Genomic DNA, 19,515 nt, shown 5'->3' on the forward strand with positions numbered 1-19,515 from the left:
TCTCCCATTCTCCTCTCATTCTCTCTCTCCTCTTATTCTCTCTCTCATTCTCTTCTCTTTCTTTCTCATCTTCTCTCTCCTCTCATTCTCTCTCTCATTCTCTCTCCTCTCATTCTCTCTCTCATTCTCTTTCTCGCCTCTCTTTCTCATCTTCTCTCTCCTCTCATTCTCTCTCTTTCTCTCTCCTCTCATTCTCTCTCTCATTCTCTTTCTCGCCTCTCTTTCTCATCTTCTCTCTCCTCTCATTCTCTCTCTCATTCTCTTTCTCTCCTCTTTCTTTCTCATTCTCTCTCTCCTCTCATTCTCTCTCTTATTCTCTCTCTCTCCTCTCTTTCTTTCTCATTCTCTCTCTCCTCTCATTCTCATTCTCTCTCTCTCCTCTTTCTTTCTCATTCTCTCCTTCCCTCCCCTTCCCTTCCCGAGCGGAACAAGATGGCGGCCGCGGTGCCGTCCCATCATGCTCCGCGCGAGGCCGGCTCGGCTTCCGCGTGAGGGAGAGGGAGAGAGAGCCGCCCTGGGGCCGGAGGAGGAAGGTTGGACGGGCGGCTGATGTGAAGGGAGGAATAGAAGGAATTTTGCCGCCGCCGCCCGGGAAGCATGCCGCCTCAGTCCCGCTCCGGTCGGCGGCTGCTGCTTCTCGCTTTGCTGCTGCTGCTGCTCGGGGTTTCCGCCCAGCGACCCCGCGGGGGGCACCGGGAGCCGCGATTCGGTGAGTCCCGAGGACAGAAGCCCGAGGAATCTTTCCCTCTCGGCTCGGGCTGTTTTGGTTCCCTCGGGGGGCGGCGCAAACCGGGACGAGTCCTCGGCTGGATGCGACCGGGGTCTCCGGGAGGCTTTCTCCGGGATTGAAGCCCTCATCTGGGGCGGGGTGGAGTGTAAGGGGAGGCGGTGAGGCAGTTTTTGGCGAGAAGCTGAATCGTTTCTAACGTCCGGGGAAACGACTGAAGTGGCGGTCGTTTTGAGCAGGGGTCTCCAACCTTGGCTACTTTAAGACTTGTGGACTCCAACTCCCAGAATTCCTCAGCCAGCTTTGCTGGCTGAGGAATTCTGGGAGTTGAAGTCCACAGGTCTTAAAAGTGGCCAAGGTTGGAGAAGCTGGCTGAGGAATTCTGGGAGTTGAAGTCCACAGGTCTTAAAGTAGCCAAGGTTGGAGAAGCTGGCTGAGGAATTCTGGGAGTTGAAGTCCACAGGTCTTTAAAATGGCCAAGGTTGGAGAAGCTGGCTGAGGAATTCTGGGAGTTGAAGTCCACAGGTCTTAAAAGTGGCCAAGGTTGGAGAAGCTGGCTGAGGAATTCTGGGAGTTGGAGTCCACAGGTCTTAATGTGGCCAAGGTGGAGAAGCTGGCTGAGGAATTCTGGGAGTTGGAGTCCACAGGTCTTAAAGTGGCCAAGGTTGGAGAAGCTGGCTGAGGAATTCTGGGAGTTGGAGTCCACAGGTCTTAATGTGGCCAAGGTGGAGAAGCTGGCTGAGGAATTCTGGGAGTTGGAGTCCACAGGTCTTAATGTGGCCAAGGTTGGAGAAGCTGGCTGAGGAATTCTGGGAGTTGAAGTCCACAGGTCTTAAAGTGGCCACGTTTGGAGACCCCTGCTTTTGAGAGTCCTAACGGGACGTAACGTCGAGGATCAACCGGACATTGCCTGGGAAGAGAGAACTTTTGGGGAACTTTTGAGGGGTCGTTGGCCAGGGAGGGGCTGCTGCTGTTGTTGCTACTCATAGTTGTAAACCGGTTGTAGGGAGTATGTAAGAAAAAAAGGAGGAAGTCCTCCTTGCGTGGGAGCATGATGAACGCTGGAATTGCATTGCCTACAAAATCCAGCAGTTCCACATACAGGCGGTCCTCGGCTTACGGCCCCAATCAAACCCAACATTTATGTTGTTAAATGAGTCTTTCCCCCATGTTATGACTTTACAAATAGAAATGGAGTAGAGAATTGGGTAGAAATACAATTAGTCATTGATTTAGGATTACAGTTGAGCCCAAAAGCTTTTACAGTATAATAACCACAGACATCAATCAAGAGTTTTCACTCGAGGTTGTATTATTATTATTGTTATTGTATTATTATTGTTATTGTTATTATTATCATTATCATCATCATCATCATCATCATCTTATTTCTGTAAGCCACCCGGAGTCCTTCGGGATTGGGCAGCCTATAAATTTAATAAATAGAAATAGAAATAGAAATATTGAACAACACTGTACTGTATGGATAGGCGCAAAAGAGCTACAGATGCTGGTGAAATATCTTTTTAAAGATCTTAAATGTGTACTATTTTTTTTCCTGGTACAAGAAACACTTGCTTGTAACTCTTAAGAAATATCCCTGGAATGGGGCGTGGAGTTTTGAGTTTCAGTTCCTGATTCTGTTACAATTTTCCAGTATAACCATTTATTTATGCTCCATGTCATTTCCATAAAGCGCTGGAGAGGATATACCGTAATTACGGGCATATACATTTCATATTGGCACTTTCTCGTGAGTGAAATGAGACATTAAAAGGGGAACAATATTCCACATAACAAAAGCTCAACATTTCCAGGGGCACGAGTGATGAACACGGTACAGTTTTCTAGAGTAAATCACAAAAATCCAAATTAGTGAGACCGAGGCATACGATTTACATAGTGCAGCTTCAATGAAAGATATGCTTGGATATGCTCCTTTTTAATAGTGTATCATGTTCCATTTAGCTATAAGCCAATACTTCAGTCTATATTTCTTGTGCTTAAGCCTTCACGTTTTTTTCCCCCCGCAGAGAGATTGGAGTCTGTTCTTTCAGACTATGATATTCTTTCAGTATCCAACATCCAACAACATTCAGTCAGACGAAGAGACCTCCAACCTCAATCCCATATAGAGAAGCTTGTTAGTTTTTCAGCGTTACGTAGGTATGATTTTTTTTTTCCTAATTAAATGCAGAATCTGGGTGGATCAGCCTTGTTTTATGTATTGCCGCAATCAGGTATTATCTGGATTGAAGGGAACATTATGTCTATTAGGAATGAAAAGGAAATTATTTTAGGCTCCTTTATAATGTAAAATAATATGTCATTGGCTTTCACCTACAAGGTAAACGTATTGGCAAGCCTGATACTTCATTAACTAAAGCTCAAATATATATATGCAAGGCTTTAAATCTCTTTTAATAATGTATTGATGTATGTTCTTAAACATTTATCCCAGGTTTGAAAATTGAAAAACAGTTTATGCTCAAACTGTTAGTAAATATTCTTTTTTTTATTTATTTATTTTCAAAACAAACATACAACTCCTCCTTCTTTACATATTGTAGAAAGTGTATCAGCTGGTTACAAAAGGTTTTTGTGCATCTCTTCCACAATCAAATATAATTCATATTAATTCAAATATCTTAACTCAAACATTTACTATATTAACATCATCATACCTCCACTTTTATTTGACTACAGTTATTTAAACATCCTTCATCCTTAAATATACCAAGATTCAATACATAACCACATGCTGGCATTTCATGTACTTGAGAGACCGCCTGCTGCCAATTACCTCCCACAGACCCATTAAATCTCACAGGGTTGGCCTCCTCCGGGTGCCATCTACCAGCCAATGCCACCTGGCTATTACCCGGGGGAGGGCCTTCTCTGTGGCAGCTCCGGCCCTCTGGAACGAACTCCCCGCAGAGATTCGGACCCTCACCTCTCTCCAGGCCTTCCGAAAAGCCGTCAAAACCTGGCTTTGCCGGCAGGCCTGGGGGAGATGAGTTCCCCTCCCCTCTCAACATGTATGGCTGTGCGACTGTTGTTTACTTTTATTATTTGTATTTTGTTTTTTATGTTCCCCTTTTTCCCCCTTGAATTGTTCGCCGCTCTGAGTCCTCCCGGAGAAGAGCGGCATACAAATAATAAAATTCTATTCTATTCTATTCTATTTGTAAAATCCTCCATTAACATTAAGTCCTCATATCCTGTTTTAGCTAAACATCCATAATATTTAATACCAAAATTTTCTAATCCTCCATGTATATAATTTATTATCATTATCCTTTATTTAGTAAATATTAGTGTTAGTAAATATTCTTGATGCTGTTTGTCATCAATTCCATAGAGCCGTGATTGCGAACCTATTGGCATGTGTGCCGGAAATAACATGCAGAGCCAGCTGGTCTTTGCACGTATGAAAGCATCGGAAACCAGAAGAGCAGCTCCCTGACATGCATGTCCATGGCAGGAAGTGAGCTTCCAGTTTCCAGCCCACACCCGCACGTCAGCCAGCTGGTCTTAACACACGCGTGCCAGAAACTGGAAGACCAGGTGACCAGCGCATACATGCTCGCCGGAAACTGGAAGCTGCTCTTCCGGTTTCTGGTGCTCCTGCGTGTGTGTGTGCCGGAGAGCTGCTCTTCTGTTTTCCAGTGCTCCTGAGCGTGCCCTCTCCCGTTTTGGCACTCGGTGCCAAAAAGGGGTTGCCAACACTGCCATAGTATGCAACAATTCCTAATATTTTGTGCATTAAAAAAAAAAAAATCAACTGTTTTAGATATATCTGAAATTAATTTTTTGCAGGCATTTTGAGTTATATTTAACGTCAACAGCAGACCATTTTTCAAAAAACTTCCAAGCCCTTATTCTTGATGGCCAAGGCAATGAAAGAGAGTATCATGTACAATGGCAGGAATTTTTCACAGGCCATATTGTTGGTAAGTGCGTACAAGTAAGTTGCTTGTTTGCTAGCATTGTTGTTCAGTTGCTAAGATGTGTCCAACTCTTCGCAGCCCCATGGACCATAGCACGGTTCTACCACAAAATCGCGGTCGACAAAATCGCGTATGTGACGTCATCACAGCGCGACGAAAAAGATCGAAAAATGTAAAAATAAAGCGAAAACCTTACCCTAACCCCCCCAAACCTAACCCTAACCCTAACCCTTAACCTAACCCTAAACCTAACCCTTAACGTAAGGAAAAATGTAACGCTAACCCTTAACCTAACGCTAAACGTAACGCTAACGCTCTAACCCTAAACCTAACCCTTAACCTAACCCTAACCCTAACCCTTAACCTAACGCTTACCTTTATGTGAATTGGCTTGCTGTAATTTAATTTTTATTTCAATTTTTCGATCTTTTTCGTCGCGTTGTGATGACGTCACATACGCGATTTCGTCGACCGCGCTTTTGTGGAACGCGGTTTTGACGGGTCACGCCATAGCACACCAGGCCCTCCTGTGCTCCACTGTTTCCCGGAGTTTGCCCAAATTCATGCTCGTTGTGGCAATGACGTTATCCAACCATCTCATCCTCTGCCAGTCTCCTTCTCCCTTTGCCTTCAATCTTTCTCAGCATCAGGGTGTTTTCGAATGAGTCCTCTCTTCTCATGAGGTGGCCAAAGTATTTGAGCTTCAGCTGCAGGATCTGCAGCCCTTCCAAAGAATACCCAGGGTTGATTTCCTTTAGGATTAGTAGTTATGAAAAATATTGGATTTTTTTTAAAAAATGGGCAAGCTGTCATGATCTGGAATACCATAAACAACTTTCTGTTCTGGGAAAATTAATCTCAGAATACGAGGAACTGCTATTAGAACAGCCAAACCATACTACAGATTTTACAGATTTTACATACTACAGATTTTATCATTTGGAGGTTTGTCAAACTGGGCAGAATCCTAGCTAGAGGATCACCCGAACCCGTGAGCTCGGCCCTGGAGCATGTCCTTTGATATAGTCAGTCAATATACCCCAAAGATTTTCCTTGAATCTCATGAGATAACCCCAAATTCATGATATGTAACTTTTTTTTTGCAAATGGGTGCTGACATGTTGCAATCGAATATGTTTGGCTTTAAATAACTCATGTAGGATATGTGTTATGTTTCAGTATAAAGTAACTTGCTGGACTAAATTAATAGATCCATTTTCCCCCCTTATATTCAGGTCAGAGTAATTCCAAAGTGATCGCTCACATAGGCGAAGATGATTTCACAGTGAGGATCAATACAGATGATGAAGAGGAATATAATGTTGAGGTATATCTCATTGCAAAAATCTACACGTGGACAAATAATTGCTTAACTTTCTTTTAATAGATTGCAATATTAAATTTTGATACAACTAGTTTTATCAAGAAGTAGCCTGAATGGAAAATTATGCATAGAGGTAAAATTCTTCCTGGCTTTGGAATATGATGCTTATGCAAAATCTAAAAAAACAACAACACACACATTATACCATTCTGGTTTTCTCTCTTGCTGTAACTATTCATCTGCTATAGGATCAGTCTTGCTAATTTTCACCCCCACCCCCCCGTGGCCTTCTGCAGCACTCTGCCGGTTGAAAACGGGCCGCAGGGATGCTGTGCGCAGTCCCCCGCGTCCCATTTTGACTCGCAGAATCATTGTGGACAGGTCCTTTGATATTTCTGCAGGCCAGATCTAAGCATCTCGCGGGCCGGATCCAGCTCACAGACCTTGAATTTGACACGCCTGCCTTAGAAAATATTTGTTTAAAAACGGCCATAAATTTGTTTTAGCCTGCAAGCTACCTGGAAAAGGGGACATATGATCCAGATCCAAAGTTTTGATTGACAGCCACCTCCCTGATGCCTGTGGTCACATGACTGAACTTCAGGTTCTTTCCAACATTGATGATTTCTTGTAGCGTCCTGTGCTCACGTGGCTGCATTTCAAGCCAGTTTTGCTGAGAACCGCAAATAGCAGTAGTAGACTTATATACCGCTTCATAGGCCTTTCAGGCCTCTCTAAGCGGTTTACAGAGAGTCAGCATATTGCCCCCAACAATCTGGGTCCTCATTTTACCCACCTCGGAAGGATGGAAGGCTGAGTCAACCCTGAGCCGGTGAGATTTGAACCGCTAACCTGCTGATCTAGCAGTAGCCTGCAGTGCTGCATTTAACCACTGCGCCACCTTGGCTCTTCAAAGCAAATACTTTCAGTTCACTTCGTGACCTCAATGCTCACTTAGTGACCACTGCTGCAAAAAATTATTTAAAAAAGCTATAGCACTTAAACTTATATATTAACTCCATAGTGTGCTACAACACTTTCTCAATGGTTATCAAATGCCACCATATTGCCCCCAACAATCTGACTCCTCACTTTACTGACCTGAAGAATGGAAAGCTAAGTCAGCCTTGAGCCAGTCAAGATCAAACTCCTGGCTGTGGACAGAATTTGCTTGCAGTACTGCATTCTAACCACTGAGCCACCATGGGTGTTTAAAATGGTTTTACGACTGCTGTAATTAACAGCCATAATGGGCAGGCTCCATTATGGTCATAACTTGAGGACTATCCATTTTCCAGTTAGCAACCTTTTGAGCATCTTCTATATTTAAGATCCAGTCAATTTTTTTTATCCATAGTTCCATGTAATAACTTCCTTTCTCTCATTGTAATTCTCAGTGTTTTTCAAATATTTTGCAAAACAGTCTAAGAAACGGTTTCCTCGGGTTCTTATAATTGCACTTGTGCCATTTTTTTTTGTCTTTGTGAACTTTTGCCCAGAAAAACAAATTATAGTTTGTTTAGGTTTGGATAAAGCATAAAATTGTAGTTAGTGTAAAACTGAAGTGATAAGTTAACAAATTTCTCGTAAAGTGGATGTTGGAATGAGTAGGAATAGTATATGGCCTAAATCCTGGCTCAGTACTAATAGTAATTCTAATAAATATAATGAAATTGTGTTGAAACTCATCAAGGTTCACATCGAATGGAGCTATTTATTTTAAGATGTAGCATTATTTTTAAATTCATGATTTTGGCAATCTCTTTTAAAGATAACGGATAGGGTATTAGCTATATTAACTAGCAGATAATTTTACCTCATGTGAAAAAAAAACCTCCAATCTATTGTATACTTACAAAGCCCCATAAGGTGGTTTGGAACAGAATTAGATATACATCACAATCATAAATAATTATTTTGAAGAATATTAAGGTTTAGCGTATTTAGTTCTTCAGACTTCTGAACTGACAATTTTTGCTAAGTTGCTCCACTTAAGCTGAATTTACTTAAAATGTTTTTCTGTTGAACTTAGTGTAGCTTATTTTTGAGCAGACCTAAAAAAAGATTTCTGTGATACTATTTTTCTATTCTAGCCCTTATGGAGATTTCTCAACAACACAGAAGACGGAAGGCTTTTGATATATAAATCTGAAGATATTAAGGATATCTCACGATTGCAATCCCCCAAAACATGTGGTTATGTCAAACTAGAAGAAGAGAGCCTTTGGGGAGGGGGGCTCAAGGATAATCATGTAACTAAAGGTAAGCATCCAATTATTTGCAGTATCTTTTCAAAATTATGCAAGATTCTTCTGTAACAGCATAGGGAGTACAGGTGGTTCCACCACAAAACCGCGGACAACAAAATCGCGGCCGACGAAAGCGTGTATGTGACGTCATCACAGCGCGACAAAAAAGATCGAAAAATGTAAAAATAAAGCGAAAACCTTACCCTAACCCCCCCAAACCTAACCCTTAACCTAACCCTAAACCTAACCCTTAACGTAACGAAAAACCTAACACTAACCCTTAACCTAACACTAAACGTAACGCTAACGCTCTAACCCTAACCCTTAACCTAACCCTAACCCTTAACCTAACCCTTACCTTTATGTGAATCGGCTTGCTGTAATTTAATTTTTATTTCAATTTTTCGATCTTTTTCATCGCGTTGTGATGACGTCACATACGCGATTTCATCGACCGCGCTTTTGTAGAACGCGCTTTTGACGGGTCACGAGTACAGGTAATCCTCAAATTACAACCATTTGTTCACCGACTGTTCAAAATTACAATAGGGGTAAAGAATGGACTTATAACCCATGTCCTTGTTATGGTTATTGCAGCATGCCCATCACCATCTGATCAAAATTTGGGTGCTTGGCAGCCCCCTTGCCCTCACCACCTCAGAGGCCATTGTTTCTTACCCATGGCTAAAGTTGTGCTGCCTTTATGGAGAGCTTTACGAAGATGGTGCAACTTTAGCCGTGTGTCAAAAATGGAGAAGCTAGTGAAAAAGGTTTAAAAGGAAGCAGCAATGTGAGGTGAGGTGCTTCTGCTTCAGTCAGTGGCTGGACCCAAGAGGTTGAAAGGCTGGTGCAGGGAGCTGGAGAGAAGGGAGCTGAGTGAGTTTTATGGTTCCGGAACCACTTGCCATCCCACAAAAGTAAGTGAGTTGGAAGTAGTCCATTCTCTTACTGGGAATCCGGGCTACAGGCTATAGCTCGGGATACTTAGAAAAGATAACCTTTATTCTCACTTTTTTCTGTGAACACACTGGCACACATTAAAAAATGAAACTCTGATGACCACTTTCAAAATAAAATGTGTACGTATGTATAAGTGTGTGTCTTATCAGGGGTGGGTTCCTGCCAGTTCTAACCTCTTCTATAGAAGAGGTTCCACAAATCTACCGTGCCGTTTAGAACCGGTTCCAGCTCCCCCCCCCCCGCCCGCCGCACATCATCAAGATGAAGAGCGAGAGGAGGAATTCTGGGAGTTGAAGTCCACAAGTCTTAAAGCTGTCAAGTTTGAACACCCCTGGGTTTGTTTTTTCTAAAGGGTTAGGGGTGCAAGGGTCTTGTAACTTGACAGCTTTAAGACTTGCACACTTCAATGCCAGAGTTCCTGAGCCAACATGACTGGAGGAGGAATTCTGGGAGTTGAAGTCCACAAGTCTTAAAGCTGTCAAGTTTGAACACCCCTGGGTTTGTTTTTTCTAAAGGGTTAGGGGTGCAAGGCTCTTGTAACTTGACAGCTTTAAGACTTGCGTGCTTCAAACGTCAGCATTTCTGAGCCAACATTTTGGTTGCTAAGCAAGAGTGTTGTTAAGTGAGTTTTACCACATTTTACAAGTTGGCCATGCCCACCCAGTCACGTGGCTGACAAGCCACTCCCAACCAGTCAGATGGCTGGCAAGCCACTCCCACAAAGCAGGCCCCACCCACAGAAGAGGCTTTACAATTTTTTGAAACCCACCACTGGTGTGTATATATGTGTTTGTGTGTATCTATACCTATACGTATGCTATACAGACACATTAATCACAGACCATTTAGAATACATAGTGGAAAAAAAGTCTTGAGAGTTAACAAGGTTGATACTATATAGTATAAAGCAGTGGGGAAATTCAATTTTTTTTACTACCAGTTCTGTGGGCGTGACAGGGGAAGGATACTGCAAAATCCCCATTCCCACCCCACTCTGGGGCCAGCCAGAGGTGGTATTTGCCGGTTCTCCGAACTACTCAAAATATCCACTGCCGGTTCTCCAGAACCTGCTTAATTCCTGCTTCTGTGCTTTCCTTACTGTATGGGATTTGGGGGCTGGGGGGAGGAGAGAGAAAAACACTTTTAAAATAATTGCTCTTTTCACAGTCTCATTCTCTGCATAAGTCACACAATTATGACTGCGGAAATAAAATTGAAGGAAGTTGTCTTGTAAGCCCACTTGATTTTTTAAAAATGTGGGTTTAACAAATGTAGGATTAACAAATGAATAAATAACCGTAAGCAATTTCTGCAATTCCCTAAGTTTTTCTGTTACACTTGCACTGAACAGACAGATAATGTTATGATTAACATGTTCACGTGTTATGGAAATTCTTGATACAATAGCTGTAAATACGTTACCTGATGATATTCCAATTATCATGATAGAAAATGTTCCTCGGAGGAGAAGAGCTATTCCAGACCCCTTGAAAAATACTTGCAAGATGTTAGTGGTGGCAGATCATCGTTTCTTTAAGAATATGGGCCGTGGGGAAGAAAGTACTACCATTAATTACTTAGTAAGTGTAATTATCTGCTGTCAGTTGTCTGATAAAGTATGCCCAATTATTTTGCTACCTTTAAAGATTTGGCGAGATTGAGTAAGAGGGTATAACTAAATATTTAAGTAGCATTCAGTAGATATGATTAAGGATGTACATATGAAAAATGCTTGGAATAGACAGTATTAGCATACAGATAGTCCCTAACTTACAACAGTTCATTTAGCGACCATTTGAAGTTACAACAAAGCTACAAAGTTACACTGAAGAATGTGACTTACGACTGTTTTTCACACTTGCGACCGTGGCAGCATCCCCATGGTCATGTTATCAGAATTCAGATCCTTGGCAACTGACTCATATTTTCAGCATTCAAGGGTCATGTGATCTCCTTTTGCAACCTTCTGGGGAAGCCAGATTCACTTAACAACCCTGTTACTAACTTAAGAACTTCAGCGATTCACTTAACAACTGTGGCAAGAAAAGGTCGTAAAATGGGGCAAGATTAACTTAACTTGCCTCACTTAACAACATAAATTTTGGGCTCAATTGTGGTCAAAAGAACCTGTATGTTTCTTGTAAATGGCACAAACTCACCTGTTTGTGAGTTTGTGCCAATTACATTCTTTAGTCCAACGTACCTCCATTTTTATGGAGAAAAATGGGTTCCACCACAAAACCGTGTTCAACTAAAGCGCGCTCGACGAAACCGCGTACCTGACATCATCACAGCGTGACGAAAAAAGCACGCTGTGAGCGCTAAAGCTAAAATTAACCCCTAAACCTAACCCCCCGAAACCTAACCCTAAACCTAACCCTTAACCTAACCCTAAACCTAACCCTAAACCTAACCCTTAACCTAATGCTAAACCTAACACTAACCCTAAACCTAACCCTTAACCTAACCCTAAACCTAACCCTAAACCTAACCCTAATGCTTAACCTAACCCTAAACCTAACCCTAACCCTAACCCTTAACCTAAACCTAAACCTAACCCTTACCTTAACGTGAATCGGCTTGCTTTCAAAGCGCTTTTTAAAGCGCCCTTTTTTCTCCGCGGTCGCTGTTGTCACGCTGATGATGATGTCAGCGACGCGCTTTAATCGGGCGCGCTTTAGTGGACTGCATTTTTGTCGTGCCACGGAAAAATGACGAGGAAGGAACAGTATTATTATTTTATTTTATTTCACAGTTTTTAAATACTACTGATGGCAGCAACCATACTAATACTCCTGCCTCCTCTTTTTCCCACCACAGCAATGAGTCCCATCATCACCCGGCAATTTTTATTTGGGGGGCCTAGGATTCATAGTCTCTTGGTTTTGGGCCAACACCTTCATCATGACACCAAACTGGGCTTTCATATATGAATGCTGCTTTGAAATCCTGCTTGATTAGTGCAATACAAATTCAGTGATTTAAATAAGTAGAATGCTATTATTCCCTTCTCATGCACAGCAGAACGTGCATTTATGTATAAACAGCCCACAATGTTAGGTTCTAATGACATGGGTTGACTGGAACCCCTTGTTTTCCTTTCTGCACTTAGATTGAATTAATAGACAGAGTGGATGACATCTATCGCAATACCTCGTGGGACAACGCTCAGTTCAAAGGATATGGCATACAGATAGAGCAGGTATTAAAACTCCTCCCAGAAGAAACGGGAACACTTTTGCTGGACACCAGAGTGCATTCAATTCAATATTTTATTCTATAATTTAACTGTACTGTGTGATACACGTAAACCATGCGATGAATAATGATGACCCTGAAGGTTATATTTCTTTCTTGTTCTCCTTCCCCTTTTTTCTTTCTAATAGAAATGCAGATAGAGGAAGTAGCCAGGTAGTAACTTAACACAACAAGAAGAGAGGCAGCCACAGGCATTATTAATGAGGAAAAACTTTCTTGGTATATACTTTAAAAAAAACCATTGGTGCTTCTACTTACTTTAAAAACTTATTCACAAAACTTTCCTAAACTTTAAATTTACATGTTATTAAAGAAAAGCATTAGTTATTTTAAAAAGTATACAGCATAAACAATAAGAGAGTAAGAGTAAGCATAAATTACTTCCCTACAATAAATTAGAAGAATTAAAATTAGAGCTTGCCATGTGAAGAGGACGTTCTACCTCTGCTGTAATATCTCCCCAAAATTCAACAATGTTTGTTTTATCATATTTTTCCAAATCTTCATATTTAGTGGAGACAAAGCCATGTGAGAGGATATTACAACAGAGCTGTGAGTATTTCAGTCAGAAAAAAAAATTGGCTACAGCAGTAATCACGAAGGGAAAACTCATTACAGTTGTCTTTGCTAATACTTCCACCCTCTCTTGCTTAAATTGGGAAACTCTAGCCAGGAAAAACTGTCCTGCAGACACTTCTCTTTTGGTATCCTGTTCTAATTTAGTTAGAGTTTTAATTTTGGAACTCTCTTTTTGTTTATAGCGCAGTCTATATTTGTGTGAAGTACAATTTGCCTCAGTGAATTATGCTGTTTCATATTAAAAGTTCTGCATCAAATATATTTCTTTTTTATTAATAAAGATAGTAAAAGAGCAGGGTTACTAATCCATTTTTTCATTGCGAGGAGAAATCCTGACCAGATATTCAATATTTGACACGTAAAAAAACAATTGTTTCCCCTTATAAAATAATAAAGGTAGCATATGCCTGGCAATATTTTGATTATTTTCTTGCCACTGTTACTCCAAGAATGTTTTCTCTTTAAAATCAGTCTTACTGGATATTAGTTGCAAATTCTATTCAACCTTCTAAAAGTATTTTATTTACCAAGTTTAGAATTAAGGAGATTAAGCTACTATTAAGCTACTGAAATTTAAAAGCTTGATCTGGGCTTGCTATGCTGAATTTGTTTGGATTTGCTTATTTTACCCAAGAAACAGAAATATGTTTTCTTTCACCAGATGAATTATTTTAGAAACTTTCTGTTTGAGTGAAAGCTTGCTGGGGAAAAAAAAAGTAACATACCGTATTTTTCGGAGTATAAGACGCACCACGGTTTTGAAGAGGCAAATTAAAAAAAAATTTTTTTACACTCTGCAAACCTCTCAAAAACGGCCCGCTTTTTGTGAAAATGGGCCTGTTTTTTGTTTTTTTTAAAAAAAGGCCATGGGTAGGTAGCCTTTAGGAGGCTTGTAGAGTGTTCCTGGGGGATGACCCCCCCCAAAATGAGCAAAAAACAGCCTTTTTTTTGCTCATTTCTGCCCTCCCCAGCCCCCCCCCCAGGAGCTCTCTGAAGGGGGCAGGGTTTCGGGAGGGAAAAAAATGCTGTATTCAGTGTATAAGATGCACCCAGATTTTCAGTCTCTTTTTTGAGGGCAAAAGGTGCATCTTATACTCTGAAAAATACGGTAATTTTAAGAATATGAATTGCTATGAGCCTTTTCTAATGAATAATGGTATTTTCTCGTTACTAAAAAGCTGAAGCACTATTTTGAACCCCTTTTCTGTTTTTACAAAGCTTCTAAATATTTTATTTTTGTTTAATAAAGATTATTGTTCATAGTGAGCCAGAGGATGTACTTCCTAAACAAAAACACTATAACATGGCCAAAAGTCAGCCTGATGAAGAGAAGGATGCCTGGGAAGTTAAGCAGCTGCTAGAGGTAGGATTTTGTGTGCGCGCGTGCATTTTAAATGATAAATTTAGGTATAAATAATTTCTTTCTTGACTCACTTAAGATTGGGCGGGGGGATCTCCAAATTGCAACATATTTTAAGGAAGTTGATAACTGAATAGTTCAGGAATAAATATATAACATTGCATCATAAAAACATTTTTTTTAAACACAAAGGAAATAGCTTTAAAAATATGGCTCATGATTTAAAGTAAACTAAAGGCTTATCTAAGCTCTCAGAAGGGACGCGGTGGCTAAGACGCTGAGCCTGTCGATCAGAAAGATCGGCAGTTCAGTGGTTCGAATCCCTAGGGCCGCATAACAGAGTGAGCTTCCCTTACTTGTCCCAACTTCTGCCAACCTAGCAGTTCGAAAGCATATAAAAATGCAAGTAGAAAAATAGTGGCCACCTTTGGTGGGAAAGTAACAGTGTTCCATGCACCTTCGGTGTTTAGTCATGCTGGCCATGAGATGTCTTGGGACAGTGCCGGCTCTTCGACTTTGAAACAGAGATGAGCACCGCCCCCTAGGGTCGGGAACGACTAGCACATATGTGCAAGGGGAACCTTTATCTTAGCCTAAGCTCAGGACTGTGGCAAAAACGTTGATGCAGCGTGCTTTATCAAGTATATCAACTATTTTTCAATCCTCATTATGCAGAATTTCTATTACGGGGTGTTTCCTTCCTTTCTGGAACGCTTCACTATGTGATCCTGAGTAAATTATGACAGAAAAACAATATCAGGCAAAATATTAAGAGCCGAGGTGGCGCAGTGGTTAGAGTGCAGTACTGCAGGCCACTTCAGCTGACTGTTAGCTGCAGTTCGGCGGTTCAAATCTCACCGGCTCAAGGTTGACTCAGCCTTCCATCCTTCCGAGGTGGGTGAAATGAGGACCCAGACTGTGGGGGCGATATGCTGACTCTGTAAACCGCTTAGAGAGGGCTAAAAGCCCTATGAAGCGGTATATAAGTCTAACTGCTATTGCTAACTGCTATAATATTGTCTTGGGCAGGGAAAATGGATCAGAGAAAAGTGTTGTTTGGTGATGCTAGAAGTGGAATCTCTTATTTATTGTTCTCCTTTCCTAATTTATTGAACAAGCATCTCTGAACTAAAAAGTGTTTTGTTTTATTTGTTCCTCCCCCACAAAGCAATTTAGTTATGACATAGCTGAAAAAGCAGCTACAGTGTGCCTTGCTCATCTGTTTACATACCAAGATTTTGATATGGGTACCCTTGGATTAGCTTACGTGGCATCTCAGAAACCAAACAGCCATGGTGGCATCTGTCCAAAAGGTAAATCTCTTTCTACTTTGGGTTTGTTTTTTCTTATAAGAAATGAATGTAAATGTCTGAAGAAGAAAAAAGTATGTATCTATAGGTCCCCAACAAAACAGTTACGTTTTGCTGGGGACCTATAGCAGAGGAACATTTGAAATGTTTGAGGCTGTGTTCTGACACTTGCACAAAATCCCTGCCTGGAGATGGACTTGCTTGTTTACAAAGCGACTGTCATGGGAAGCATAAACTCATCCCACAAGCATTGCTTTATTTGAATGCTACCTGCTACCTCAATTTCTTATTGCCCCTGCTTAATTTTTTCCGGGAAGATGTGTACATGTCCAAGCATGCACTAGATTATATTTTCCCATCATTTTCATTTTTCAGGTTTATGGGCCAAAAGGCATTATTGGGAATAAAATGTATGGTAAAAGCTAGTGAGTTATTTTCTAGCATTAACTTCATGCAAGTTCAGGCAGGACAGAAACACGTGTCAAAAGGCTTTCTGTTAAAAGTCTCAAAGCTGAAAAGAGACTTGAACTTTCCAGAATATCTAGTTTCTTCAGATTTAAACAGGTATTAAGCATTAACTCCTAAAATACCGTCAACGAAGAGTGGCGTGTTTGCAAGCTAGGAACACTCCAGTGTACATTTGTTCCCTAATAATTGAGAGAAGCATCAGTCAAAGAGATTTATCAAGATGTGTTCCTAAAATTGTGAATCCACAATGGTCTAGCGGTGTCGGATGACTCTTGATATTCTTATCTTCTCTTTCCTAGCTTATTCTAATTCGATACCAGGAAAAGCTGTCTATCTTAACAGTGGCTTAACCAGCACAAAGAACTACGGCAAAACGATCCTTACGAAGGTATTGCAAATTAGGGATACCATTTTAAGGAAATCAGTAATAATTGTTTTTTCTGTGCTAATTTTCTGTTGATGCTTGCTGTTGAAGATGATCTTTCCTACCAACTATGGCGACCGAGCTGCTAAACTGGGGAAAAGGGGTCGGGCTGTCTTAACTGTGGTCAAAACCCTTCTGAGCATTTGGAACCAGGTCCCCTTTCTTCTAATTTGCACATTTTTGCCCAATTTGGTGCTTAAAATCGTAATTGTGATTATATTCACTGTCAGTTACATTTTGTTGGATCAGAGTATAACGATTAAGTACCGTATTTTTAGGAGTATAAGATGCACCGGGGTATAAGATGCACCGGAGTGTAAAACGCACCAAGGTTTTCAAGAGGCAATTGTGAGGGACTAGTGGAGTAAAATCCGCAGGGACTTGTTTGCTTTTGGGTCTAGGATGCCTACAGTTTCCCACTCAACACTACGAGTCTGTCAGGGCTGGGTTTCAACCGGTTTGCACCGGTCCCTGCGATCCGGTTGGTCGCCGAACCCGGAAGTAAGTAACTTCCGGGAACGGCGAAGCCCCCCCCCCGCGCCCGCGCGCGCCCGCACACCCGCGCCCGCTCCTTACCCGGTTTTTTTGAATTTCGCGCTTTCCACGCATGCGCAGAACGCCTGCGTGATCCTCCAGGAGCAGCTGGAGCATCGCGCAGACGCTAATACGCATGCGCGTGCCGCGTGCGTGCGCGAGGACGCCACGTGCATGCGCGAGGACGCCGCGTGCATGCGCGAGGACGCCGCGTGCATGCGCGAGGACGCCACGTGCATGCGCGAGGACGCCGCCAGCCTCGTTCCAACCGATCCGGTTGGAACGGGGCGAGAAACCCATCCCTGGAGTCTGTCCATGTCTTCTGAGAATAAGGAATGTATTCTGACTGATATCCGTGTTTCCCCGAAAATAAGACAGGGTCTTATTTTCTTTTGACTGCCGAAATAAGCACTTGGCCTTATTTTCAGGGAGGTCTTATTAGTTTTGAGCTGCAGGAGGTGGTGAGCATAATCACCTCATGGCTGCTGCTGTGTTGCAATATTTTCAGGGAGGGCTTATTTTAGCGCATGCGCCCAAAAGCCCGACTGGGCTTATTATCCGGGGAGGTCTTATTTTTGGGAAAACAGGGTAGTTGGTTTTCATGGATTGCACTCTGCTATTCTTCCGCCTGCCTGTCTTGCATAGTGACTATTATAAAGGACTTTGTTGATTTGTGTCCTACAATGATGCCAGATGGTTGTAATAATCTGCTGATCGTTTGTGAGACATTTTTGATACATTGCTGTGTTCTTTTCATAGCTTGTGTTGGTTATGCTGTAGTGTCTTGACTGGTCAGGCACTTTTTGCTAAAGTTGCATGGGTATCCATTTTATGGGGAGTTTTTGTATAGGGGGGGCTGCTTCTTTTTTCTGGGGTTCAGGATTGCCGCAGTGCGTTTGTACTTGTCTGAATAATGTTCTCACCCAGCTCCTCTTGTGTGAGGTTGGATTGTTACTTGGTTCATGGAGAACTTGGTTGGTGTGGGTTAGTTAGATCTTGAGATTTGAGATTGAGATTTGAGATTTAGTTTATTTGTATGCCGCCCTTCTCCGGGAGAGACTCAGGGCGGCGAACAACTCAGAAGGGGGAAAGGGGACATAAACACAATGCATGTAATTAAAATACACAAGAATCATACAACCATACAAGTCGAGAGGGGAGGGGAACTCATCAACCCCAGGCCTGCCGGCACAGCCAGGTTTTGACGGCTTTCCGGAAGGCCTGGAGAGAGGTGAGGGTCCGGATCTCTGCGGGGAGTTCATTCCAAAGGGCCGGAGTTGCTACAGAGAAGGCCTTCCCCCGGGTGGTAGCCAGGTGGCATTGGCTGGTGGACGGAAACCGGAGGAGGCTGACCCTGTGTGATCTAACGGGTCTATGGGAGGTAATTGGCAACAGGCGGTCTCTCAAGTACTCAGGTCCAATATCATGAAGATCTGCATTTCTAATTTGCTGTTGTTTCCTTTGCTGATGAGGATAGCCAGGAAAGGCAGTGTGTTGTTGTCTGCTTCCCTTGTGAATTTGTATTCATTGGAAAATGCTGTTGTTCGGTACATGTATCTTCTCTAGTTCATTTTTTTAATGTGACAAATAAATGTGGGAGTGCTGTACATTTCTAGACCTTGCATTACAGTCTGAGCGGTGAGTCATCAGAGTGGTGATCCCATGGGTGTTCCTCTGATTTTTCCATTCAACAGAAATGAGGTAATGAGGCTTACAATTTTAGATATTTCCATATTTGCATCTTCTTCTATTTTTAGGTCTTTAACTCTCTGTAGTGAGGAGTTGATGGAATATTCGCTACCCTCTGTGAGATGTACAAGCTTGTTCTAGGCGGGTTTTTTGGCTATGTTGTATGTTGACCTCTTTAGTAATGATAGCGCTAGATGAAGAGGTGTTGTGGCTCGGCAGAGCCTTTGGAGCTGCTATCAGACTCTGACAGCGGGGGGGGGGGGGCTATGAGTCAGGCCTGGAGGAGGAGGAGGGCCCTGGACAGGGTTCTGACTCCGAGCAGGGCTCAGAGAGACTAGTTGGTCCCCAGGTAATGACTGAGCCTTGGATCAGTGAGAGAGGCTGACACAGAAACCTCCTGTGAGTTGTTTCGGGATGCACACAGGAGAAGGGCTGACCGACCAATTGAGGACTCACAGGAGATGATAACGAGCAGCTGTTGCTCGTTAGGATCTCCTCCTGTGGATAAAAGACTGATGGTGCCATGCCCCGGTTGCAGAAGTCAACGTTCCGTTTCTGTGCTAGTCATCGTTCTCCGTTCGTGTGTAACCATCGAGAAAAGCACTTGGATAAGTGACTTGATTGATATAATCCTGTTTTGTAGCAGTTTATGAGTTAGGACTTTTGCCAGAGCATTTATCTGT

At 42.2% G+C, this 19,515-nt stretch overlaps 1 protein-coding gene across 3 annotated transcripts in view; it reads left to right on the forward strand.

Moving 5' to 3' along the window:
• Positions 1-499: 499 nt before the first annotated feature.
• ADAM17 (ADAM metallopeptidase domain 17) overlaps positions 500-19,515 on the forward strand; it is a 57,946-nt gene continuing 38,930 nt past the window's right edge. For 2 of the 3 annotated variants that reach the window (XM_087702719.1, XM_087702718.1), the window contains exons 1-10: positions 500-709; positions 2,761-2,893; positions 4,547-4,680; positions 5,913-6,004; positions 8,095-8,263; positions 10,660-10,790; positions 12,323-12,412; positions 14,297-14,410; positions 15,576-15,720; positions 16,485-16,573. In XM_087702719.1, the coding sequence (XP_087558845.1) occupies positions 598-709; positions 2,761-2,893; positions 4,547-4,680; positions 5,913-6,004; positions 8,095-8,263; positions 10,660-10,790; positions 12,323-12,412; positions 14,297-14,410; positions 15,576-15,720; positions 16,485-16,573 (1,209 nt within the window). In that variant the 5' untranslated portion in view covers positions 500-597. Of the gene's footprint in view, positions 710-2,760; positions 2,894-4,546; positions 4,681-5,912; positions 6,005-8,094; positions 8,264-10,659; positions 10,791-12,322; positions 12,413-12,609; positions 12,688-14,296; positions 14,411-15,575; positions 15,721-16,484; positions 16,574-19,515 lie in introns of those variants that run through there. The other variant, XM_087702720.1, reaches the window with a different exon arrangement.

This window comes from Thamnophis sirtalis, unplaced genomic scaffold (genome assembly GCF_051295495.1).
Source record: "Thamnophis sirtalis isolate CommonGarterSnake01/CBP01778 unplaced genomic scaffold, rThaSir2_p1.2 scaffold_16, whole genome shotgun sequence".
Classification (NCBI taxonomy): domain Eukaryota; kingdom Metazoa; phylum Chordata; class Lepidosauria; order Squamata; family Natricidae; genus Thamnophis; species Thamnophis sirtalis.